At 50.1% G+C, this 24,238-nt stretch overlaps 1 protein-coding gene across 1 annotated transcript; it reads left to right on the forward strand.

The window, feature by feature from the left end:
* Positions 1–13,314, forward strand: SUV39H1 (SUV39H1 histone lysine methyltransferase). Its single transcript, XM_043571472.1, has 6 exons — positions 1–278; positions 2,281–2,426; positions 3,903–4,565; positions 10,676–10,822; positions 10,905–11,034; positions 11,757–13,314. Exons 1-6 carry the CDS (start codon positions 260–262, stop codon positions 11,888–11,890), a joined length of 1,239 nt encoding a protein of 412 aa, XP_043427407.1. The 5' UTR covers positions 1–259; the 3' UTR covers positions 11,891–13,314.
* The last annotated feature ends 10,924 nt before the right edge of the window (positions 13,315–24,238 follow it).

Genomic DNA, 24,238 nt, shown 5'->3' on the forward strand with positions numbered 1-24,238 from the left:
CGGGCAGGGCCTCCGGCGAACTCAGTTGCCGCCGCCGCCGCCACCGCCCAGACGCACTCTGGGAAAGCTCTGGCGAGCACCCGCCTCCGGGACCGAGCGGGGTGGCGGGGAGGGGTCCGGTCACGGCTCGCCGGTTGGTCCGCGCGGGCGCTGCTCGCGGCGCCGCGCGGCCAATAGGCTGCGTGTTCTCGGCCACGCCCGCGCGAGCTCTCTTCTCGCGAGGCCGGTTAGGCCCGAATGTCGTTAGCCGTGGGGAAAGATGGCGGAAAATTTAAAAGGTGAAGCAGTGGCGGCAGCGGCGCGGGCCTGCTGGCCGGGCCGGGTGGGCTGGAGGGGTGGCGTCGCGGGCTCGGGGCCCCGGCGTCCGAGGCCACGGAGCCGGGAGCCGGAAGCCTGGCGCAGAAAGGATGGGGCTCAGGGAGCCCGGGCCTGGCGCGCGGGGCTGGGCGGGGCTGAGGGGAGGGGGCGCGTGCCTCGGAACGCGGCGGGCGCGGGGCTAAGTGGGGACGCGGGAGGGGGGCGCGCGCCTCTGATCGCGACCAGTCGGCGCGCGCACGCGCGGGGGCTTGTCGGGGAGGCCGCGCCCGCGCGCGGGAAAATCGGCCGCCGGTGACCGTTACCCGGTTGGTGTCCACGCGAGACGCCGGAAGGGGAGGGAAGGGAAGGGGACGGACCTCCTTTTCAGAGTGAGGGGACAGGGGACTCTTCAGGGAGAGGGTATCTTTTTTCAGCGTGATGGGGGAAGGGTTTGCTGTAGCGAAGACTCCCCCAAGAAGAGGGGAAGGGGGCTTCTCTAATAGAAGAGCTGGACTCCCTCGTGTGCAGGGAAAGAGGGGTGACTTTTCCAGTATGTTGGGGAGGGTGGGCTCCTCTGGGTGAGGAGAGCTGCGGGGAGGATGGGGTCCACAGTGTGAGGGGGACGTCTGAGGGGTAGGAATCCACCTGTGGTCTGTGCGGAGCCAGCTGCTGGAGATGTTACTTGGGACCGCTTCAGTGGGGTTTCAAATGCAAGTTAAGGGGGTTGAAAGGGAGAGTCATCATAGGGAGGAGAGGAAAGCGTGGGCACAGGCTTGAGTCTCCACTAGGCCTGCCTAAGTGGAGGGGGGGGATGTGCACACGAAATAATTTTGCAAAGCTCTTGTACATTTTCAGGGTGACGTCTATAGTATTTCGTTATGACTTCAAATGTTTGGTTTTCGTAATGGGAGGTAGAGAATAATAATAGGATGAGGGCTGACTGCATTTAGAATAAATGTTCCTGTGAAACGATTTGATAAAATGGCTTCTAAAGCACATTGTGCCTTGAATCAGAAGCCCCCCTTTTTTTTTTTAAATCCATGTCTTGAAAATTTCTGGCAACCCCAGAAACATTCCAGTTATATTTAAAAGAATTGTCAGTAACCTGTACTGTTCTGCTGGTTCCTGAATTCAGAGCATACTCCTTTGGGTGAGCTTTACCCTTCAGAGAAATGTAGATGAGACAGACCATCAAAATGCCGTGGGAAAAAAATGTACCTTGTAAGTTTAAGGCACCCAGACTAATCATTCAAGGAAGCTTCCTGAAATCTAATACCACTCCGCAATCTCTTATTCATAATCCTGAAATCTAAAAAAGCCCTGAAAACTTAAATTTGGTGGCAAAACTGGATTGTAAAGTGGGACTGTCTTGCCTCTTTATTTCTCCTATTTAATGTGAAAATTCTGATTATTGCTGCAGAACTATTAATATGTTTGTGGATTGATGTCCCTGACCACACAGAGGGTGTTAGGTAATGTATGGGGTATACCTAAAACTACATTTGTAAAAATCCAAGAAAATCTGAATTCCTAAACACCTCTAGCTCCAGGAGTTTCAGATAAGGGATCCCTGACCAGTCTTTCCAGTTAAGCTTTTGTTTGGTGCCTAGAGGTTGTAATCCCATCCCCACCCATTCCCTTAGGGCAATGCACCCTACTGAGGTGGGGGATTGTTCTCTTTATTTTGCTAAGTGGGGAGAGGGATGATTAGGTCCTGAACCCAAGGCAGGTTTGCGGGCAGTTTTAGGAACAGTACGGAACAATCCCTGCAGCAGGTCTGCTTTGAGGTCTGCTGTACTAGGGGTAGCTTTGGAATGAGCACTGGGGTTTGAAGGAAGTGGCACAATTTCGTGGTAGAAGGGTCTTAGCATTGGTAAAGCCTGTGGATGAAATCTCAGAAGTTCCAAAGAGGATTTGAGGTCCCCTTTGATCCCTGGCTTCACCAGGATGCCCAGTAAGTTCTTTCTGGCCTCCTTGTTCTAGGCTGCAGTGTGTGTTGCAAGTCTTCTTGGAATCAGCTACAGGACCTGTGTCGCCTGGCCAAGCTCTCCTGCCCTGCCCTCGGCATCTCCAAGAGGAATCTCTATGACTTTGAAGTCGAGTACCTGTGTGATTACAAAAAGATCCGCGTGAGTCTGGGGTGACCATGGCCAGGGCAGGGGTGTGTCAAGGAAGCTGGCTTACTGCCCCCTTGCTCCCCACTGCCTGCATCTGTTTCCAAAGGGAGTTTTCTCCTCTGATCTTAAAAAATTAGGATTAGTAGGCCTTCTTAGATCATCCTTGTTTTACAGGTGAGGAAACTAAGTGGCTTCCTCAGGGAGGCAGGAGCCAGAATGAATCCCCAAATAAATAAGTCTCTCTTGCCACCTCCACAGGAATACAGACCAAAGATTGAGATGCTGAGTCCAGGACTAGAGATGATGATAGCTAGCGGTTATTGAGCACTTTGAGTGGGCTGGGCACTTCCTCTCAGAAACTGCTTTAATCCTCCCAACAACAATGCAAAATGGGAACTATTACCAGTGCCAGAGGAGGTAATGGCAGGATAAAGAGTGGAGCCAGCATGCTTGGGTTCAGGTTTTGGCCCTGTAACCCCAGGATACTTACACAGATTCTCTGTGGTTCATTTTCCTCATCTGTAAAGTGGAGATGATGACTATCCATGTCTAGCTCCTATAGAGTTATGAGGATTAAACTGGTTAGAACAGTACCTATTACATACTGAATACTGTAAAAATGTTAGCTTTTTTTCTTATTTATAGATGAGGAAACTGAGGCCCAGCACAGTTAAATAACTTGCCTAAGGCCACACAGCCAGGGAGCAGCAGATTGAGGGTCTGACTGTAGAATCTGTGTAGCTAAACAGTATCGTATAGCTGCCTCTCTGCAAGAAAAGATCCCTCTGGCTGCTGAGTGGGGAATGGACTGTAGGGGCCAGGGTAGACCTGGTGGGGGGGGCCAGTGAAGAGGATACTACCGCAATCCAGGCAAGGGTTGACACTGGTGGCAGTGACGATGGTTTGAAGTGGTCGGATTCTGGATGTAGTGTGAAGGTGAGCTGACAGGGTTACTGAGGGTGGATGTGGGAGTGAGAAGTCAGTCATGACTCCCAAGAGTTGGGGCCTGAACAGCTAGAGGGAGGGAGCTGATGGGAGGAAAGAGAGAGGAGGAAGCAGGTTAAATTAAAACTTGGAATTTGGGCAATAATAAGGGGGAGAATGGGATTTGAACCTAGGGATACTCAGTCTAGAGCCCATGTTTTTTTCTTTATATGGTGGGATGGGGTGTAGAGGAGAGAGAGAGACAGAGACCAAGACAGAGAGAATCTCAAGCAAGTGCCATGCTCCTGGCGCAGCCTGACAGAGGGCTCAATCCCTTGACCCTGGGATCGTGACCTGAGCCGAAATCAAGAGTCAGCTGCTCAACTGAGCCACCCAGGCACCCCTAGAACCCGTGCTTTTTAACCACTGCATGGAGTCATTCCAGAAGAGATGAGGGGATGGTTTGGGTGCTCTCCACTGGTTTTGGGATGTCAGTCCCAGGAGTGCTGGTCCAAGGGTTTTGCCACTTATGGTGCCCCCCTCCATCCCCTGGTCCCCCAACAGGAACAAGAGTATTACCTGGTAAAATGGCGTGGATACCCAGACTCAGAGAGCACCTGGGAGCCACGGCAGAATCTCAAGTGTGTGCGCATTCTCAAGCAGTTCCACAAGGACTTAGAAAGGGAGCTGCTCCGGCGGCACCAACGGTCAAAGCCACCTCGGCACCTGGACCCAAGCTTGGCCAACTACCTGGTACAGAAGGCCAAGCAGAGGCGGGCGCTCCGGCGCTGGGAGCAGGAGCTCAATGCCAAACGCAGCCACCTGGGACGCATCACGGTGGAGAACGAGGTGGACCTGGACGGCCCCCCGCGGGCTTTCGTATACATCAACGAGTACCGTGTGGGTGAGGGCATCACCCTCAACCAGGTGGCAGTGGGTTGTGAGTGCCAGGACTGTCTGTGGGCACCCGCTGGAGGCTGCTGCCCTGGGGCATCACTGCACAAGTTTGCCTATAATGACCAGGGTCAGGTGCGGCTGCGCGCCGGGCTGCCCATCTACGAGTGCAACTCCCGCTGCCGCTGCGGCTATGACTGCCCCAACCGCGTGGTACAGAAAGGCATCCGCTATGACCTCTGCATCTTCCGCACGGATGATGGGCGTGGCTGGGGTGTCCGCACGCTGGAGAAGATCCGCAAGAACAGCTTCGTCATGGAGTACGTGGGAGAGGTAGGGAGACGGGACCTGGTGTGGTATGCGCGCGTGTGTAGCTCTTCCCACCATGTGTTCCCATTGTGTGTGCCCAGCTCGCCTCACTGTGTGCCTGTGACTTCCCTGCTTTTCCTGTCCAGGGAAAGGTGGGGGTGTTTAACCTGAGTGTGATAGGGACACCCTGGCAGGGGCACGTATTTCAAGCTGGTAGTTGAAAGCACATTGAAGTACTTCTGGACTGGGTTTAACCTCCTAAGGGTACCTAGCAACGAGGAAAGTGGGAACTGAAATCCAAGCAGTGTTCCTTTTAACAGGCATTGTGGTCTGCACAAGGTTGCATCACCCAAAAAGGCACTATTTCTCATTTCACAAGGGTCCAGCTTACCGCCAAGCAGTGTCTAACCAGGAGGAGCACCTTTGACTAATCTGTCCAAAGGAACACGATCACTCTGGAGTAGGATGTAGACATGCCTTATGTTGGCTGCCTCTTTCTCCAGACTTGCGGGACACTGGGGAAAGCCTGTGTATACAGTTGACCCTGGAACAACACGGGAGGGGGGGCGAGGGGGAGGTTAGGGGCGCCCAGCACATGTAGTCAAATTTGCATGTGACTTTTACTCCCCAGAAACTTCACTACTAATAGCCAGCCTACTGTTGACCTCACCTATAACATAAACAGTTGACTAATACATATTTTATAAGTTACGTGTATTATATACTGTATTCTTACAACGGAAGAAGTAACCTTTACGGTACTACACTATTTGTCAGAATCTGCATGTAAGTGGACCCACAGGGTTCAAACCTGTGTTATTCAAGGGTCAGCTGTATTAGGCAGGCTAACCGATACACCAGACAACCCTCAGATCTTAGTGACTTTACACACTAGAAGTCTGTTTGCTCCTATAACAGTCCATCATGGGTATTTGGGTAGTATCTTTCTGTACAGTGGTGTGGCCACCTAGGCTCCTTCCCTCTTGTGTTTTTGCTGTGCCTTCAAGCCTTGGAGCCACCCCTGATCCTCACTCAGCATTGCTGGCAAGTGGGCTGAGAGGGTGGAAGGAGAGGTTGCTAATGGTCCAGGCTTGGACATGGTACCCATCACTTCTGCCCACACCCACTGCCTGGAACTGAGTCACTGGCTTCAACCTCGGTGCAAGGGAGGCTGGGAAGTGTGATTTAGCTATGTACCCAGGTGGAAAACAAAAGGAGTTCGAGTAACTGGCAAGGGTCTATAACAGCAGGTGTCATGTTCTAAGGTAAAACGTGGTGGGCATTTGGGGGTGGAGCCGTTCTTTTTCTGTAGGACCATCTCCTGCATTGGGGAACATTTAACATCCCTGGGTTTTGACCATTTAAATCCATGTGTATGCTGTCATGGTGACAACCCAAATATCTTCCTGTTTACACAGGTCTCTTAGGGGTGTGATATGGTTGGGAAGGGACACACACCTAAGGGTGTCCACACTATAGTAATGACCCTGGTGGAGGGGAGAGGCTTCCAGTGATGAACTATAGAGTCATAGCTCCAGGGGGCAGAGATGACCTAGAGGCAGAGCAGTCTACACTGCAGAGAGGACCCTGATAGTCTAGACAGGAAGTCCACACCCAGATAATCCTGATGGTCTGGTGAAAGAAATGTCCACACATCAAAGGACCTAACAGTCTTGGGGGAGGAGGAGGTGGCCACACCCTAGAGGGTTCCTGACAGTCTGGGGTGGGGGTCCTGACAATTTGCAGGAAGAGAGGTCTATGTCCCAGAGTGACCAGGAGGAAGAGAGCAAGCTCTCCACACTCCCGAGAACCTTGGTGGTCCAACTTAGGAAGTGTCCACACCCATACTGTCCTGACAGGAAAAAGAAGTGTCCTCACCCCAGAGGGATCAGGACAGCCTAAAGGAGGTCAGGTTTATACGTAAGAGAACTCTGGCAGCCTGGAAGAAATGTCCACATCCTCAGTGTCCTTACACTCTGGAGGAGATGTCCAGACCTCGGAGGGATGCTACAGTGTAGAGGAGATGTTAACAGCCTAGAGGGATGTCACCATTCTGAAGAAATATGTGTGTACACTCCAGAGCCCCTAACAGTCTGGAGGAGGAGGTATCCAGCCCCCACAGGAACCTGACAGTTCAGAGAAGGGAGTGTCTCCAGCCTCGCTGTACTGACAATCTTGAGGAAAAGTTCTTTATAACAGAGGATCCTGACAAGTGAAGAGGAGGGAGAGTCCACAGTCCCCAGGCACCCCAGAGTCCCCTGGTCAGGATGCTGTTCTGGCTGCTCTTTCTTCATGTCTACTGTTCCATGCTATAAACACTGGGGCTTCCGGGGCTTCTCACCTCAGTCCCCACTCTTCCCACTCCACACACTCTCCTCAAGCTATTTCTTGGCCTCCTTCCTGCCACATTCTGTGACTTCCAGGCCCCCTTCTGACCTCTCAGAGCTGTGGGGCTTCCTGATGGCACTACAGGCCCCCAAACACTGCCAAACTCCTCTTTGTGCATCCCCTGTAAGGAGGCAACACAGCCAAATGGTTGGGGGCGGGGGGCAGGGCCCTGGAGCCCGACTGCCTGAGGTTGGAGCCTAGCTCCACCACTCAGCAGCAGTCACTTACCCTCTTTGTGTTTGTTTCCCAGTCTGTAGAATGGGGGTGATAGTAGCAGCCACATCATTCACTTGTTATAAGATTGAAATAAGTTATGATGTGTGCAGCGCTTGGAGGAAGCCCTCTAATAGTAAGCCTTCAATATGTGTTAGCCATTACAGTCCAAAATCCAGAAAATCCCAAATGCTCAGAAACCCCAAAGTTTTTTGTAACCCATCTGGCTATAAAACCCAACCAGACCTGATAGGGGCCTATTTGTAGTTTATTTATCCCACTTGGGGTGAATATTCGTGAATTTCATTGTAGAACTATTAACTTACTCCGTTCCATGGTGCTGTCCCAGACCCTACCTGATGTCCTGTAATGGAGGGCATGCACCCCATACCTGTTCACCACGCTATCCTTCTACGCTCTGGACATAACATTCACTCTCCCGTCTCTGCACCAACAGCCCCTCCACATATGTGAGCTGCCCTTCCTTGCCTTCGCACCCTTCCACATTCTGTCCGAACATCCCCACCCTCACCCAGAAGAGAACAACAGCCCATTTTATCCATTCTGAAACCTGAATTCTCTTCATATTTTAACGACGCTGAAATGAAGATGAGTCTCAATTATTTTAATTAAATGATGGCGCATCATTTAATTAGCTGTTTTTCCTTTCTTGGGAAAGGGCACATAAAATAAGGGAGCATGTTAGATTCGGACAAAATCACTACTCAGCCATTCCTAACATTGCTCCGTGTCCTAACTAAAGCAAAAAGTGAAGCCTCTTTCATGACCCTGATTGCATTGGATATTTACAGTAATAGCTCCTGTCAGTTGGGATTATTGTCATTGTCGCCCCCATTCTACAGATGAGAACTGAGGCCCAGAGAGGTATAGTAACGTGCTCAGAGTCATCAGGCTAATAGGTAAAAAAGAAAGTCCAAGTGTCTAAAGTTGGTGTGCTGCCAGACCTGGTGAAGGGTTGTGGGTTTTTTGTTGTTGTTGTTGTTGTTGTTTGTTTGTTTTGGCTGAGGAAACAGGCAGAAGGAGAGAACATTCAGGATCCCATATCCAGATGGGGGCAGAGCAGTGACCAGACTCTAAGTCTTCTGGTTACTGTTCACCGTCAACACCCTTCCCAGGCTGCTAGCTTATAGCCCATCTGTCTTCCCCAGTCATTCTGGAGAGCTGCTAGGGAGCAGGGACATGGCCTGCTCTGTTTCCGAATTTTCAGGGTACACCCGCCCTTACAGAGTGGGATTGGAAAGAAAGAAGACCAAGAAGGAGCCGTTTCTGCCCTAGAGGGCTCACCCTGTGACTCACTCTTGGTGAGACTCGGGGAGCAGGTAGAGGCAGAACAGGCGGGAAGATGGAGACCAGGGAGGATGTGGAATGGAAATAGCTGGCTCGGACACCACCCAGCATGCTTGTGAGCCAGCAGAGGCTGCCCTTCAGTCCCAGGGCTTCAGAGAGCTTCGGGGAGGCAGCAGCTTCCTCACAGCGACTGGGGATTGGGAGGTTCAAGAATACTGCAGAGAAGTCACGTCTGTTGTGCTGACTCCACAAGGAAAGAGTATGTGTTCTCAGGAGGTGAAGGGAGACTGACCCTGATGAACTCCTCCTCAGAACACTTCTGTGGCTCCTACTGCATCCCTCAGGAGAGAGTCCCTGCTCTTCAACCTGGTGTCAAAGCCCTTTTCTGACCTGTAGCTTGCTTTAGATGGTGTATTGCTTTTTTACTGCCCTGGGAATCCTAAGCACCGTGTTTTCCGATCAGCATCATGCACTGCAGGTATCCAAATCCATTTCTCTTTTACCAGACTGTGAGCCCTGAGGGCCAGGACCAAGCCTGGTTCCTGTGTCTCCCCTAACCCAACTGTGACTCCCAACAGGGGCCCAGCCTGGTCCCTGTCTCTCTCCCTGCAGACACTGGCCCCTGAGTACTGGGACCAGGCATGGGATAGGCCTCATAAAAAAATGCACCGAATGAATGAGTGAACAAACCAGCACAAATTGGGAGTGTCAGGGAGGCAGGTTCCTCAGAATGGAGCTTGAGTGCAGGGCAGTGAGCACTGTGGCCCAAGGGGTAGACCCTGGTCTTCTCAAGGTGTTGATTAGGAATTGGATCAGAGCAGAGGCTGGAGGTGCTGGTGTAAGAGGCAGGGAGGAGACCGGACACCAGTGCAGCCATCCTGGCTGGCAAAAGTGGAGGGTGGTGAGGACTGGAAGTAGGAAGGGGATGGTCATGGCTGGCATGAGGGCGAGCAAGGAAGGAAGCCAGGGCAGCTTTGGGTTTGTGTCAAGTGGCAGGGGTGGTGGTGGCTAGTGGGTCTCTGATGAAGGGAGGGGGGAAGAAAGGGTGTGGGGGGAAGAGAGTGTTAGAGTTGCTTTTAGGACCTCCGCAGGACTGAGGATAGGTTACTGGGCTAGAAAGCAGAGTAAAAATAAAGGGTACTCATGGTGTTTCTGCTTTGTGCTGTGCGGGCACTTGTCTCTGAGGGGTTCGCAGAGGTAGCTGGAAGCCCAGGGGTGGAGAATGAGATCTGCCCCAGTCTGGAGGCAACCTAGGCTGAGGAGCAGGAAGTCTTGGGGTCCACAAGACCCTCACCCAGAGTCAGGCATGGTTGACTGTGCCTGGGAATTACCAGAAGGCAAGGCTGTGGTTGGCTGGGGGTGGAGGAGGGAACACGAGGGGCGGAGAGGCGGGGGCTTTCCAGGACATCCAGGGACCCATATGGGGAGGAGGAAATGCCCACTGCTGTCTTAGATCCTGGCTGCTGGCACTGTGCAGCATCAGGGCAGAAGGAGGGTCTCTTTCCCGTGTTCTTGCCTCCTTTCTTACACCTTCTGCCTCTGAGATTCTGGCCTCTGCTTCTTTCTTGCTATCTTATCTTATACTCTCAACAGGGGTCTTGATCTTCTCTCTGGACCAGGGTCTTTAGTGTTAAGATTCTGTCTAAGTCTCTGCCTTGAGCTCTCTTGTCTGAGTCTCCTTTCCATTCATTCCATCTCCCTTTCCCACTGGTCCAGGCCACTTTTTCCTTTCCATGTCCTCCGCTCCTCCTTGTTCGCAGCCCAGCGCTGGTGCCTTCTCTTGTGCTGGGTCTCACAGCACCTCAGGCTCTCTTCTCTTGCAGCCTCTCTCTTTCTCTCCCACTCGCCCACACCTCTCTGTGAGCCCTGGGTCCTTTTCTTGCCTTTTATCTGCTTAGCGTATCTCACTATGGGTCTCTTTGTCTCACTCCTGGACCTTGTGGCCAGCCTCTGTCCACCATTGAGAGACACCATGCCATCCAGAGGCCTGAGGAGGGATGGGTGGTGGGCAGCTGAGGCCCAGCTCCCTTCTTGGGGGCTCACAGCCCCTCTGCATCACAGCCCCTCCCCGCCATGTGTCCATACCTGCTACCCCTGCTGAGCCAGCCACAGCTCTGCTCACTTGTTCTCCTGGCCCAGGGGGGGCCAGGCTGGGGGTCAGGAGCTGTGCTGGTTTTCCTGAGCCTTCTTGGCCATTCTCCCCTCCCCCACGGCCCTCTCCCCAGATCATTACCTCAGAGGAGGCGGAGCGGCGGGGCCAGATCTACGACCGCCAGGGCGCCACCTACCTCTTCGACCTGGACTACGTGGAGGATGTGTACACCGTGGATGCAGCCTATTATGGCAACATCTCCCACTTTGTCAACCACAGTGTGGGTACCCCGCAGGCGGGCGGGGGTCGGGAGGAGCAGGCTGGGGCCCCTCCTCACCCTCCCGCTGTTCTTTTTCGCCTAGTGTGACCCCAACCTCCAGGTGTACAACGTCTTCATAGACAACCTTGATGAGCGACTGCCCCGCATCGCTTTCTTTGCCACAAGAACCATCCGGGCAGGCGAGGAGCTCACCTTTGATTACAACATGCAAGGTGGGGGTGGCAAGGGACTGGGGGCAGGGGCATACAATGACATGGGACACAAGGACCCCTCCCCAAGGAGCTTTAAGATGCTCTTCCTGACTCCCAGCCTCCCATCTGGATTCCTGGACCTCTGCCTACCTTTCGGGGGTCCCCTCATTTCCAATCCCTGGACCCCAACCCTGAGACACTCATACAGACTTTTCCTAAAGACTCCTGGGGAGGATGTTTGGCTCGAGAGTTCATATATTCCTCCTGACTCATCTGAATTTCCCCAGTCACCCAACCCTCCCCACTCCTAACCCCCTTGGCCTTGCTCATTCCAAGCATCTGGACACTCTTGGGGTCTCCAACCAGTCCCCTTCTTGACAAGCTAGCCACCTCGGAGACACTCAAGGGGTGGGGGGAGATCTTTGACAGGAGAGTTCAGATGTCCCTCTGGACGTCTAGGTGACCATTCCTGACTTCTGTCTGACATGGCCCTCCCCCTGACAGCCCCCTGCCTCCCTCCAAAACCCCTACCTCCAGCCATCTTCCTAACACCTGAACACCCCATCCACCACCAGTGCTGAGCCCAGACCACCAACCCCACAACCCCCACCTGACCCAAATCCCAGATGTGCTCCCAGCACCCAAGATTCCTGGGTCTTATGGTGAAAAGGGCAGCGGGACACTTCACCTTGGCCTTCTAACAAGTCCCCTCCCCCCTGCCTTCCCTGGCTGTGACTCCACAGTGGACCCCGTGGACATGGAGAGCACCCGCATGGACTCCAACTTTGGCCTGGCCGGGCTCCCCGGCTCCCCCAAGAAGCGGGTCCGTATTGAATGCAAGTGTGGGACTGAATCCTGCCGCAAATACCTCTTCTAGCCCTTTGAAGTCTGAGACCAGACTGACAGTGGGGGCCTAAAGCCGCCTGCCCCACCTACCCACCGCTGCCCTCCTGTTGAGGAATGACTGCCTGGGCCTCCTGCCTGCCTCTACCTGCCCCCACCTGCCCCGTGCTTGGGCCTGTGGGCTTGCGGTGAGGACTGACTGACTCTAGGAGCCCCTTTTCCCTGTCCCAGCCCCATCTGTGGGTTGCACTTACAAACCCCCACCCACCTTCAGAAGTAATTTCAGAACACCAGGACTTTTTGCAGCTGAGAATCATGGCCTATCCAGGAAGTCCAAGGGATGAGCCCCAGCCCAGCCCCAGAATAGAACTGTTTTTGCACCTGCTTCTGCCTGGAACTTGGGTCTGTTGCAGGCTCTCTCCCTACTGCCCCAAGGGTGTGGGGAAGCAGTCCCAGGGCAGGCGGACATCGGAGCCTGGAGTTCCCAGCCCAGATGTTTCCCCTACCACAGAAACTTTGTACTAGTGAAAGAAAGGGGATCTCCAGGGCTGGGGCTGCGGCTGGTTTCTGCTTATGCTCCTGTACCGGGTCGTGTCGTGCCCGAGAGTCCTAGGGTCTTTTTCAGGGTTGCACAGCTGAGAAATGGACGTTCTTATGCCACTGGAAGAGAAGTGGGTGCTCACGGCCCACTGACCAGTGAGAGGAAGGCAGTCCAGATTTTGCCAGTGCTTAAGGTGGGCTGGGTCTGAACTCGCCTTGGGAGTGCATATAGAAAGGCACCCGGGGCTCTTGAGAGTGTGGAGGGTAATGGGAGCCCTGACCTGGGGCGTGATGACTGCTGGGACTACTTAGAGCTGGAACCAAGACCTAGCTAGGCTATAGATAGCACTTAGGACAAAAATGTGCATTGATGGGGTGTTGATGAGGTGCCAGGCACTGGGCAGAGCACCTGCTCCACGTGGATTGTCTCAGGGAAGCCTTGGAAACTATGGAGGTGGACCCCAGGAAAGGGTGCATGTGGCAGAAGGCAAAGTGCAGGCCAAGAATGGGGGTGGGGCGGGCATGGTTTACCCATGAGGGTACGATGAGGTGAGAGGGAAGCCTCTGCCAGCCCCAGCCCTCTGCACTCCCCTTCGGTCCGCTGGCCTCAAAAGTGACCTGCCCGCAAACGTACAGAAGGCAAAGGCTCTGATGGCTGCCTTGCCCCCTTGCTTCCCCCATGAGGTCTTCTCTAGGAAGCCTTCCCTGACTACCTGTGCTCAGAGTGCCCCTACGTGAGACTGTGTGCCCTGCCACCAGATGCCAGGTCTGTGTGTCTGTGTGTCTGTCTGTGTCCGTGCTTCCTGCCCCCCAGACTGACCTTCAGGCATGGACTGAATCTGATTCTCCTGTTGTATATCCCTTGGCCCTACCCAGCCTGGGGTGGGCATCAATAAAACAAATCGTTGACTGAACAAAGCAAGGTGTGGGGATTGAAGGCCTTGTGTAGGTGGGGGTGGGGGGCACAAGAGGCTGGGTGCTGGGGTGCCTGGGAACATTTTCCTCAGACTGCAGCCATTTGGTACAATGCTCCCTACAGGGTACCACTTGCACCATCACCCATGTAATGTGTGACCTAAAATAAGCTTGCCTTTTAATTTTTCAAATATACTGTGAAAGTGAAGTAAATCCACTGTTGTTTAAATGGACTATTCTCATTTACCATAAACAAAAATCACTAAGAGAAATAAAGACAGTGGAAATAAATAGGATATAATTTGAGGTGGACCCTCCCTTGCTCTTACAGGCTTTGAACCCAGAGCCTACCTACTGCATTCAAAGAGAAAAGTCTACGCATGCTGGGGGAAACTTTCTGCAAATACTTATTGAGTGCCTGTAGGTACCAGGGTAGAAAACCGAGAACAGAAATGACATTCCTGATGAACTTGTTTTCGTCACCCCTCAGTCGGGAATGTGAGCCAGTGCCCTTTGGTTTGTTCACAGACCTCACATGCTGTGACACAGATACCTATTTTGAAGACTGTGCACACAGGTGACAGAATCCTAAATGGGTCCAAGACCTCACAGGGCACCTAGGACACACGCCTCCAAACAGCTCATAGACCTTATACCCAGATATTGACCCTAGACCTCTGAGACCTCACACCCTGGATTATCTATCTCCAAATAGCTCAGAGAGCTCGCATCTAGACACCCCAGGTAACTCAGGCTACACTGAAACTGTGGGACACTGACTCCCACAGAGCTCCAGGACCTCGAATGCCACCTTGCACACTAGGATTCAGACCCCATACACGTCAGAGAACAACTTTCTGGGATAGGGATGCACAAACATTTCCCAGACCTCACAACTTGGGATACTGCTGTCCAAGCCACTCGGAAACTTCACGCCCTGATCATCAATTCCCAAACTGTTTTGTTGGAGACCTCACATCCTGGGGCAGTGCTCCCAAAGTGGAGATGTGACACCCTGGACATAGATGGCCCAAACACCTCATGCTCAGAGCACAGATCCCTAAATGATTCTGAAACCTTGGACACAGACCCCCTCCCCAAATTGCTCAGGGACACCCTGGAAAAGAGAGCACTAAATATCCCAGAGACCTCTACCTAGAACAGAGCACCACAAATAACTCGGAGGCTCAAGCCTTAGACACAGACCCCAAGGAGCACAGAGGTCTCACAGCCCAGAAACAGATCCTTGTTAATTTCAATCCTGGGATGCCTGGGTGGCTAAGTTGGTTAAGCATTTGACTTCGGCTTAGGTCATGATCTCATGGTTTGTGAGTTCGAGCCCCCTGTCAGGGCTCTGTGCTGACAGCTCAGTACCTGGAGGCTGCTTCATATTCTGTGTCTTCTTTCTTTCTGCCCCTCCCCTGCTTGTGCTCTCTCTCTCTCTCTAAAATAAACATTAAAAAAAAAAAAGAATTCCAGCCCTGGGAAACATCTACATACATACAGCTCAGTGACCCCACACCTTCTGACACAGACCCCTAGACGGTTCACTCAGGACATCCTAGGAAAGACTACCAAACCCCAGAGACCTCACACTTTGTAACCCACATTCCCCAAGAACTCAAAGACCTGAAAATCTGATTACAGACCTCCACAAAGCTTCACAATTAGGGATAAAGAAAGACCCACCAATTTCTCAAAAGAACTTCCAAACTGGGATAAGGATGGACAGACAGTTCAGAGACCTTACACCCTCTTCTCAGACCACCAGACCGCTTAGACCTACTCTGAACACAAGAGAGCCCCGAAATCATACACACTGAAACACAGGCCCTAAACCAGCTCAGAGTTCTCGCACCTTTGATACAGATTCCTGTTCACAGATGTCCTGTCATGTACTGGACGCAGATTTCCCCAAAATAGCTCAGAGCCTTCATACACAGAGACCGATCCCCAAACCGCTCAGAGGCCTTCCATTGTGGTTCCCAGAAAAGCTCAGAGACCTGAAAATGTGGATACAAATCCTCTACATAGCTCAGAGACTTCACACCGTGTAATACAGACCCCCAACGGCTCTGAGATCACATATCCTGGACGCAGACACGAAACGGCTTAGAAACCTATCCTAGGGTTACATCCCCGAGCAGCTCAGAATCTTCACACTCTCAACAGACCTCCAAATGATTCAGAAATATACCCTGAACTCAGACCTCTAAACCATTTATGGAACTCCCACTTTGTACTCCTATCCAGAAAGATTTCAGATACCTGACGCTCAATGGACACATCACCAAAGAGCCAAGAAACCTCACATTCTATTCAAAGTCTGCCACAAACAGAAGAGACTGGGGCACAGACCCACAACAGCTTAGGGATGTCACATTGTGGACACAGGCTTTCAACCCAGTGAACTTCTAACCCAGAAGGCAGACACAAAAAGAGCTCAGAAACAGCACATCCTGGCGATGTATGCCCACACAGCTTGACACCTCCCATAATGGGACAGAAACCCTCAAAGAGTTCATTAACCTCACAATCTGGAAAGCAGACCCACAAACAGGCCAGAGACCTCACCTATCAGACATACAATGCCAAAATGCTCAGAGTTAACAAACATTACACTCTAGGACACGAATGCACCCCCACACCCAGCTCAGAAGTATAACATCCTGGAGAAAGACCCTCCCCACCAAAAAAAAAAAAACACCCAAGAGATGTCATTAGTAACAGAACCCCAAACCACTCAAGAGACCTCAAACCCTGGAAACAGACCCCTGGTAAGTCAGAGACCTCATACCCTGGGACTGAGACTCTCCCAACAGGAGCTACCTCACCCCTGGGAACAGGGAACTCAACACCCAGGAATGCAGAGATCAGAGATCTCACACTCTGGGGCACAGAGGGTAAAGCACCTCTGAGGCCCAAGAAAGTATACAGACATTAGTAGAAAGACCTGAAACTTGACACAGACCCTGAAACTGCTCTAAAAAAAAATCATAACCCGGGGACAAACCCACATCATAAAGAACTAATCCCCTGGGACATTGGCTCAAGACAGGAGGGGGGAGAAACACCCTGAGCCAAGACACTCAAACACACCCGAGTCCTCATATGAGGGTCACAGACCCCAAACAGCTCAGCCACCTCATACCTGAAAGGAGGGACTTCTAAGTAGCTCAGAGACACCATACTCTGCACAGACCGTCAGAGTTGAGAGATTTCACACACCGAATAAAGACCTCCAAACAGCGCGGAAAACTCACTAACTGGCACCCCTCTCCCTCCAGTTGAAAGCTCAGAGACCGTGACCCTGGAACAAATGCTTAATGAGTCAGATGTATCACACTCTGGGACTGAGATGTCCCAAAAGGAGGAGACTTTACACCTGAAAATATCCCCCAAACATGTCAAACTCTCAAGCAGAAAAAGCTCAGAGACCACATACTCTAGAACACAGGGGCCAGACATCTCAGAGATCATACAGTGTAGACATAGTCACCCAAACGTCTCAGTGAACTCACCCCTGGAATGTAGATCAGAAAAAGCTCAGAACCCTTGGATCTAGGATTCAGAAATACTTCCAAGACTTAGGGTATAGACACCAAAATAGAATTCAGAGAATATGCTAGATGCAGAGCATCAAAGCATTCAGAGACCTCAAATTGTGGGACACATACATGTAGACAGATCAAGGACCTCACACCCTGGATGTACACACAAAACAGCTCAAAATTTAAATTCTAGGAAATACACACCTCAAAAGAACAGACCTCACATCCTGTGACATACAGGAAGATAAAAACCACACAAGTGGAGATAGATACCCATGACTATTTCAGGGCCATGTCCAGGGACCCACATAGACTTCAATCTATGTGACATATGCACATAAAAATATCAGATACCTCACATGCCAGGATATACACCCACAAACAGTTCGGAGCACTTGTATCCTGAGAAATAAACCAAAGAATTGATCAGGGACCTCACATATTGGGACCTACACCCACATAGAGACCAGAGACTCAAATCCTGGGACATAAACCCAAAACACCTCAGAGGCCTTACATGCTGGGACAAAGAAAAGTCAAAACCTACGATCTGGGACACAGAGCCCCAAACAGATCAGAGACCACACACTTTTGACACACATACCAAGAACAGACCCTCACATCCTGAGACACAGAACCATAAAGGGATCAGACAACTCTTTTTTTTTAATGTTTATTTTATTTTTGAGAGAGAGAGAGACAGAGCATGAGCAGGGGAGGAGTAGAGAGAGAGGGAGACACAGAATCGGAAGTAGGCTCCAGCCTCCGAGCTGTCACCATAGGGCCTGACACGAGGCTCAAACTCACGAACCATGAGATCATGACCTGAGCCAAAGTTGGACGCTTAACTGACTAAGCCATCCAGGCACCCTGGGATCAGACAACTCTTATCTTGATGTACACCCACAAACAAATCTGACATCTTGTGACACGGACCCTCAGGGTCTTCACACCCTCGGACAGATACCCACAGATAGGTAATAAACCTTGCAAGTTGGACATACAAACAGAACTAGACGAAAGACTGCTCATCCTGTGACTTAAATCCAAAAAGTGGTCAGAGAAATCATGTCTTAGGACATATACTCAGTCATAACAGAGACTTCAGATCCTAAGATGTGCCCGCAAAACATCAGAGAGCATACACCGTGGGATGTACACCCACAAACAGACCAAATACTACCCGCTGGGGCATGCATGGAAAAAGAGCAGAGAGGTGTACATTCTAGGAAATACACTAAGATATCCTGGGAAATGCATCCACAAAAAGACTAGAGACCTTAAATGTTTGACAGTACACCTAAAGAGATCAGAGATACCACATCCCAGGACGTAGAGTGATAAAATGTTCACAGACCTCATATGGTGGGAAATCGGCACAAAAACAGATTAAAAACCTCACATCCTAGGACACATACCCTCAAATAGTTCACAGACCTAAAGTCCTGCAAAATTCACTCACAGACCATTCACAAACCTTATATCCTGCAACACACGCAACAAATCAGAGACCTCACATCCAGGACTATACCTACCAAGAGAATACAGGTAACAGATCCTGAGACACACACTCAGAAACCTATCAGTGGGGGCATGCCTGGGTGGCTCAGTCAGTTAAGTGTCCAACTTCAGCTCAGGTCATGATCTTGCAGTTTGTAGGTTTGAGCACCGTGTCGGGGGCTCTGTGCTGACAGCTCAGAGCCTGGAGCCTGCTTCGGATTCTGTGTTTCCCTCTCTCTCTGCCCCTGCCCCGCTTATGCTCTCTCTCTCTCACTCTCTCAAAGATAAGTAAACAAATAAACGTTAAAAGAAAGAAACATATCAGTGACATGAAATCCTGGGAAGACAGCCACAAGCAGATCAGAGACCTCCCACCAGCAAAATACACACATAAAGTGGAGAGAGACACACATTCTGAAACACACACCCACAAACAGCTCAGAAAAATCACACATTGGGAAATACAGCCATGAACACCTTGGAGACTTCACATCCTTGGACATATACCAACAGAGCAGATACCTCAAAACCTACCAATCACACCTGGAAGCAGATCAGTCCTCACACATCAGGGAATACACCCAAAAACATCAAAGGGCTCATGTCCTGGGATGTCCACGGACGAAAGATTCTAGAGAGACTCCACAGACTGAACACGCACCCACACATGGGTCAGAGACCTCCAATCCAGTAACATACATGGACAAACAGCTCAGAAAGCCCACGTGCTGGAGCATACAAAACAAAAAGGCAGACCAGAGACCTCAAACCCACGATCAAGTCAGACACTCCATGTGCTGAAAAATACATCTGGAAAATACCCCAGATGGTAGACGTGACATCTTGGGGCAAGACCCACAAAGAGATCAGAGGGTTCACTGTTTTAGCTTCAAATCTCTTTCTCTCTCCCTCTGACCTCTGCTCCTGCCATATCATTGCTTTCTGTGACTCTACTTCCATCGTCACATGGCCCCCTGTCTCAGTGTACATTGTCACTTAGTTTTCTGTGACCCCAAAGGTCCTACCTCCCTCACGTAAAGACCCTCGTGATTAGAATCAGTCCTCCTGGGTAACCCAGGATAACTGCTCCATCTCACAGTGCTTACTTAATACATATCTGCAAAGTCCCTTTCTCCAGGTAAAACAACATATTTATAAGTTCCAGGAATGGGGTGGGCACATATTTGGTCAGCCATCATTTGATCAAACAGAACATACATGCACAAACAAAGAGAAACCTCACATCCTCGGACATAATGTACTTGAAGACTTCATACCCAGAGTTACATACTTCCAAAGAGATCAGAGACCTTCCACCCTGGGACAGGCATGCAGAAGATGAGAGAGCCACATTCTGAGACATTTACTAGCTAATGCTCCAAAAGGGCTCTAAATCCCTTACACTCTGGGAATTAAACCTACAAAGATATAAGAGAACCCACCCTTTGGGACATACACACCCAGAGAGAACAGGAACCTGATACTGTGGGATATACACCAACACAAAGATCAGGGGCTCCACATTCTAGGACCTCCAAACAGACCAGACCTCTGACTCTGAGACAAATACACAAAAAGAACAGAAAAGTGGCCCACATTCTCTGACACTCACTCACACACACACACGCACACACACACACACACCAGGGACCTCACAAACTGGGACACAGAAACACATGCATATCAGACCTCATGCCCTTTACCAACACACCCAAGGAGATTACACTCTCGCATATGTGACATACATGCACAATCAGATCAAAGACCTGATCCCAGAAATACAACCAAAACCACACCAGGCACCTTCAATCCTGCGGGATGAACCAAAAAACAGGTTGCAGACCTCACATGCTGATAAATGCATCCAGATAAATTTGGACACCTGAAATCTTGGAGCATATTGTCTCAAGGATATCAGGGAGCTCAGATCCTGGGATACATGCCCACAAACAGATCCTCCCATAAAGAGGTGAAAGTCCTCCCATGCATAGAAATACACCCAGAAACATCATTTCAGGGAGCTGGCAACGGGGCACATGTACCCAGCAACAGATCAGAGGCCTCACATCTGAAACATACACCCAGGATGAGCTCAGAAATCTCACGCCTTGGATATGTAGACCTTAACATAAGAATTTCACTTCATGGTATATAAACCAACAAACAAATCAGAAATGCTTGCAAATACCCCCATAAAACATCAACTGATGACCTGGAACATAACCCCCACAAACAGTTCAGAGACCTAACACTCTGGGATGTGCATTCACAAAATATCACAGATCTCACATCCTAGGACATGCATTGAGAAACAGATCAAAGAACTCACCTGGAAAAACACAGCTAAAACATTAAACAAGTCAGAGACCTCATACCCTTGTTCATTCACCAGTGAAAAGATCAGCCACTTCACGCTATCAGACAAATACCTACAAAAAGATGAGGGAATTTCTGTCATGGGCTACACACTCTGTTTCATTCCTGCTTCAGTCACCAGCAAACATACAAGAGGCTTCCCACCACGAGACAGAGACAAACAGATCAGGAAGTCTCACATGCTGGGACATAAACCCAGAAACAGATCAGGCATTTTGAGCAAAAAGACCAAGAGGTCAGAATCCTTACACCATGAACACACATATCTCAACAATTCAGAGAATTCACATACTGGGAACTGTATGCAAAATCAGATTCTCCCCTCCTAGGACATACACCCCAAAACAGCTGGACCCATAAATTCTGGGACACACACCATTACAGAGATCGGAGACCTCACACTCTGGTTCATAAGTGCACACATGGATCAGAGACTCCCTGCCATCAGACACACACTCACAAACAGAGGTGTTCACATCCTGGGATGTGCACTGACAGCCAGATAGAGACCTCATAACCTGGGACACTATAGTTGTTTCTCTCTCAGCCTGGTTTTGTTGTTGTTGTTGTTTTGGTTTGGCTTTTTTTGTTCTTATTGTTTTTAAGAAAAGGTGCCACAGGGCACCTGGCTGGTTTAGTTGGTAGAGCATGCAACTCTTGATCTTGGGGTCATAAGTTTGAACCCCATGTTGGGCTGGAGCCTACTAAAGAAAAAAAAGAAAAGAAAAGAAGGCCACATTTACCCCATTTCTTTTTTTGTAAGTTTATTTATTTTTTGGGAGAGAGAGACACAGCGGCAGCTGAGGAGGGGCAGAGAGAGATGGAGAGAGAATCCCAAGCAGGCTCCTCACCATCAGCGGAGAGCTGGATGCGGGGCTTGATCCCAGGAACAGTGAGATCACAACCTGAGCCTAGATCGAATCAAACGCTTAGCCAACCAAGCCACCCAGGTGCCCCTCCCCCTGCTGTTTCTTGAAGGTGCAGGTCTTAATCTCGTCAGGGCTCTGGACTTGCTGCTATAACAAATCACCAAATCTTATTGTTGTAAAACAACACAAATTTATTATCTTCTATTTCTGCAGCTCAGAAGACTGACAAGGGGTCTTACAGGGTAAAAGCCAAGGTGTCAGTAGAGTTGACTTCCTTCTGGAGTTCTAGGGGAGAATCCAGTTCCTACAGGACACTTGCCTTCCTGAGCTCGTGGCTCTTTCCTCCACCTTCAAAGTCAGCAGTATTTCATCTTTAAATCTCTCTCTCTCTCTCTGTATCCATCTATCTCCACCTTTATTTCTCTTGATCTCCGCTTATGTCATCATATCACTTTTTCTTTTCTTTTTTTTATATTTTAATGTTTATTTATTTATTTATTGAGAGAGAGAGAGAGAGCGAGAGAGAGAGCGAGAGCGAGCGCAAGCCAGGGAGGGGCAGAGAGAAAGGGAGAGAGAAATCCGAATCAGGCTCCACACTTTCAGCTTGAACCCATGAACTACAAGATTATGACCTGAGCCAGAACCAAGAGTCAGATGCTCAACCGACTGAACCATCCAGGCACCCCTCATCATGCCACTTTTTCTTTTTTTATTTTTTTAATGTTTATTATTTATTTTTGAGAGAGACAGAGTGTGAGCAGGGGAGGGGCAGAGAGAGAGGGAGACACAGAATCCGAAGCAGGCTCCAGGCTCTGAGTTGTCAGCACAGAGCCCGATGCAGGGCTTGAACCCAGGAACCATGAGATCATGACCTGAGCCGAAGTCGGACGCTTAACTGACTGAGCCACCTAGGCACCCCTCATGTCACTTTTTCTGACTCTGCTTCTCTTCCTACATTGTGTTCTCAGACTCTTGCCTTCATGTGTCCCTCATATAAGGACACATGTGATTACACTGGGCATACCCAGATAATCTAGAATAATTTCCCCATCTCAGGATGCTTAACTTAATCATATCAGCAAAGTCCCCTTTAACTTAATCATATCAGCAAAGTCCCCTTTTCCATGTAGATTAACATAATTAGAGGTTCCAGGGATTAGGAAGTAGACATCTTTGGGGTATTGTTTTTCAGACAAGAGACATGTATGCACAAACAGCTCACAGACCTCGCATCTGGAGCCATACACTTCCACATAAGGGAGACGCTTTCCTCCCTCTAACACACACCCAAAAACACACACACATTTGGGGACGAATACAAAAAAAATGCTCAGAGTCCTTAAGCACTTGGAATGAAACTCACAAACATAAGAGAACCTGTCACCCAGGTCATACACACACAAACTGCAAAGAGAAACAGATTCTTAGACATAAACCCACAAACAGGTCATACCTCACAAATTTGGACATGTAACAGCAAACTGAATAGGCCTCACACCCTTGATAAACCCGCACAGAGACTAGACACTCACATACTGTGATATACACTCACAAACAGATCAGAAGACCTCATGTGAGAAATACTACTAAAAAGAGATCACAGCCCACAAATCTTGCCACCTGAAACTACAAACAGGTTAGAGGCCTTACATGCAGGGCATACAGCCAGAATAAGTGCAGAGACCTGGAGATGTACACCCACCAAAAGACGAGAAGCCTCACAATCCAAGATAGCTGCCCACAGACAAACCAGAGGTCTCAAATCCTACAGCATACACCCACAATCAAGTTGGAGGCCTTAATGTTAAGAAAAAGAGCCAGAAACCCATCACAGACCTGAGATCTTGCAACATATGCCCATAAAAGGATCGGAGGGGTTGTATTCTGGGACATGCTCTCAAATAGGTCAGAGGTTTCAAACCAAGGAAAATGACCCACTAAGAGCTCAATAACCTCACAGCCTGGACATACACCTTCAGATCAGATACATGTATATCAACATATAGGGGCGCCTGGGTGGCTTAGTTGGTTAAGCGTCCAACTTCAGCTCAGGTCGTGATCTGAGGTTTGTGATTTTGAGCCCCGCATGGTGCTTTCTGCTGTGAGCACGGAGCTCGCTCTGGATCTTCTGTCTCCCACTCTCTCTGCCCCTACGCTGCTTGCACTCTCTCTCTGTCCCTGTCAAAATAAATAAATAAACTAAGAAAAAAAGAGCTCAGAGACCAAACATTTCCTAGGGCATGCTGAAAGCAAACAGATAAGAGAACTCAGATCCTAGGAGAGCACCCTCAAACAGGTCAGGAGATTCACATTCTGGTTCACTGACCAGTGAACACATGAGACATTTCGGACCATCAGACTACCCACAAACACATCAGGGAATGCACATCTTGGACATACACCAACAAAGAGATTCCAGACCTCACAACTTGGACACAGAGCCGCAAACAGATCAGAGACTTCAAACGCCACAAAGAGCCCAAAGCCCTCACACCATGTGACATGTACCATCAAACAGATCGGGGAGCTGAAATCCTGAGATATGTACCCACAAACAGATTAGAGACCTTACAACCTGGACATGTAACCACAAAGAAACCACAGAGTTCAGAATCTGCAACATGTACCCAC

This window comes from Prionailurus bengalensis, chromosome X (genome assembly GCF_016509475.1).
Source record: "Prionailurus bengalensis isolate Pbe53 chromosome X, Fcat_Pben_1.1_paternal_pri, whole genome shotgun sequence".
In the NCBI taxonomy this organism is placed as follows: Eukaryota; Metazoa; Chordata; class Mammalia; order Carnivora; family Felidae; genus Prionailurus; species Prionailurus bengalensis.

Excerpts from the sequence above, each read along its gene's own strand:
- SUV39H1 (XM_043571472.1), top strand. Across the intron at positions 4,566-10,675 it reads TCATGGAGTACGTGGGAGAG|ATCATTACCTCAGAGGAGGC; the intron begins GTAGGGAGACGG and ends CCCTCTCCCCAG. Across the intron at positions 10,823-10,904 it reads CCCACTTTGTCAACCACAGT|TGTGACCCCAACCTCCAGGT; the intron begins GTGGGTACCCCG and ends TTTTTCGCCTAG.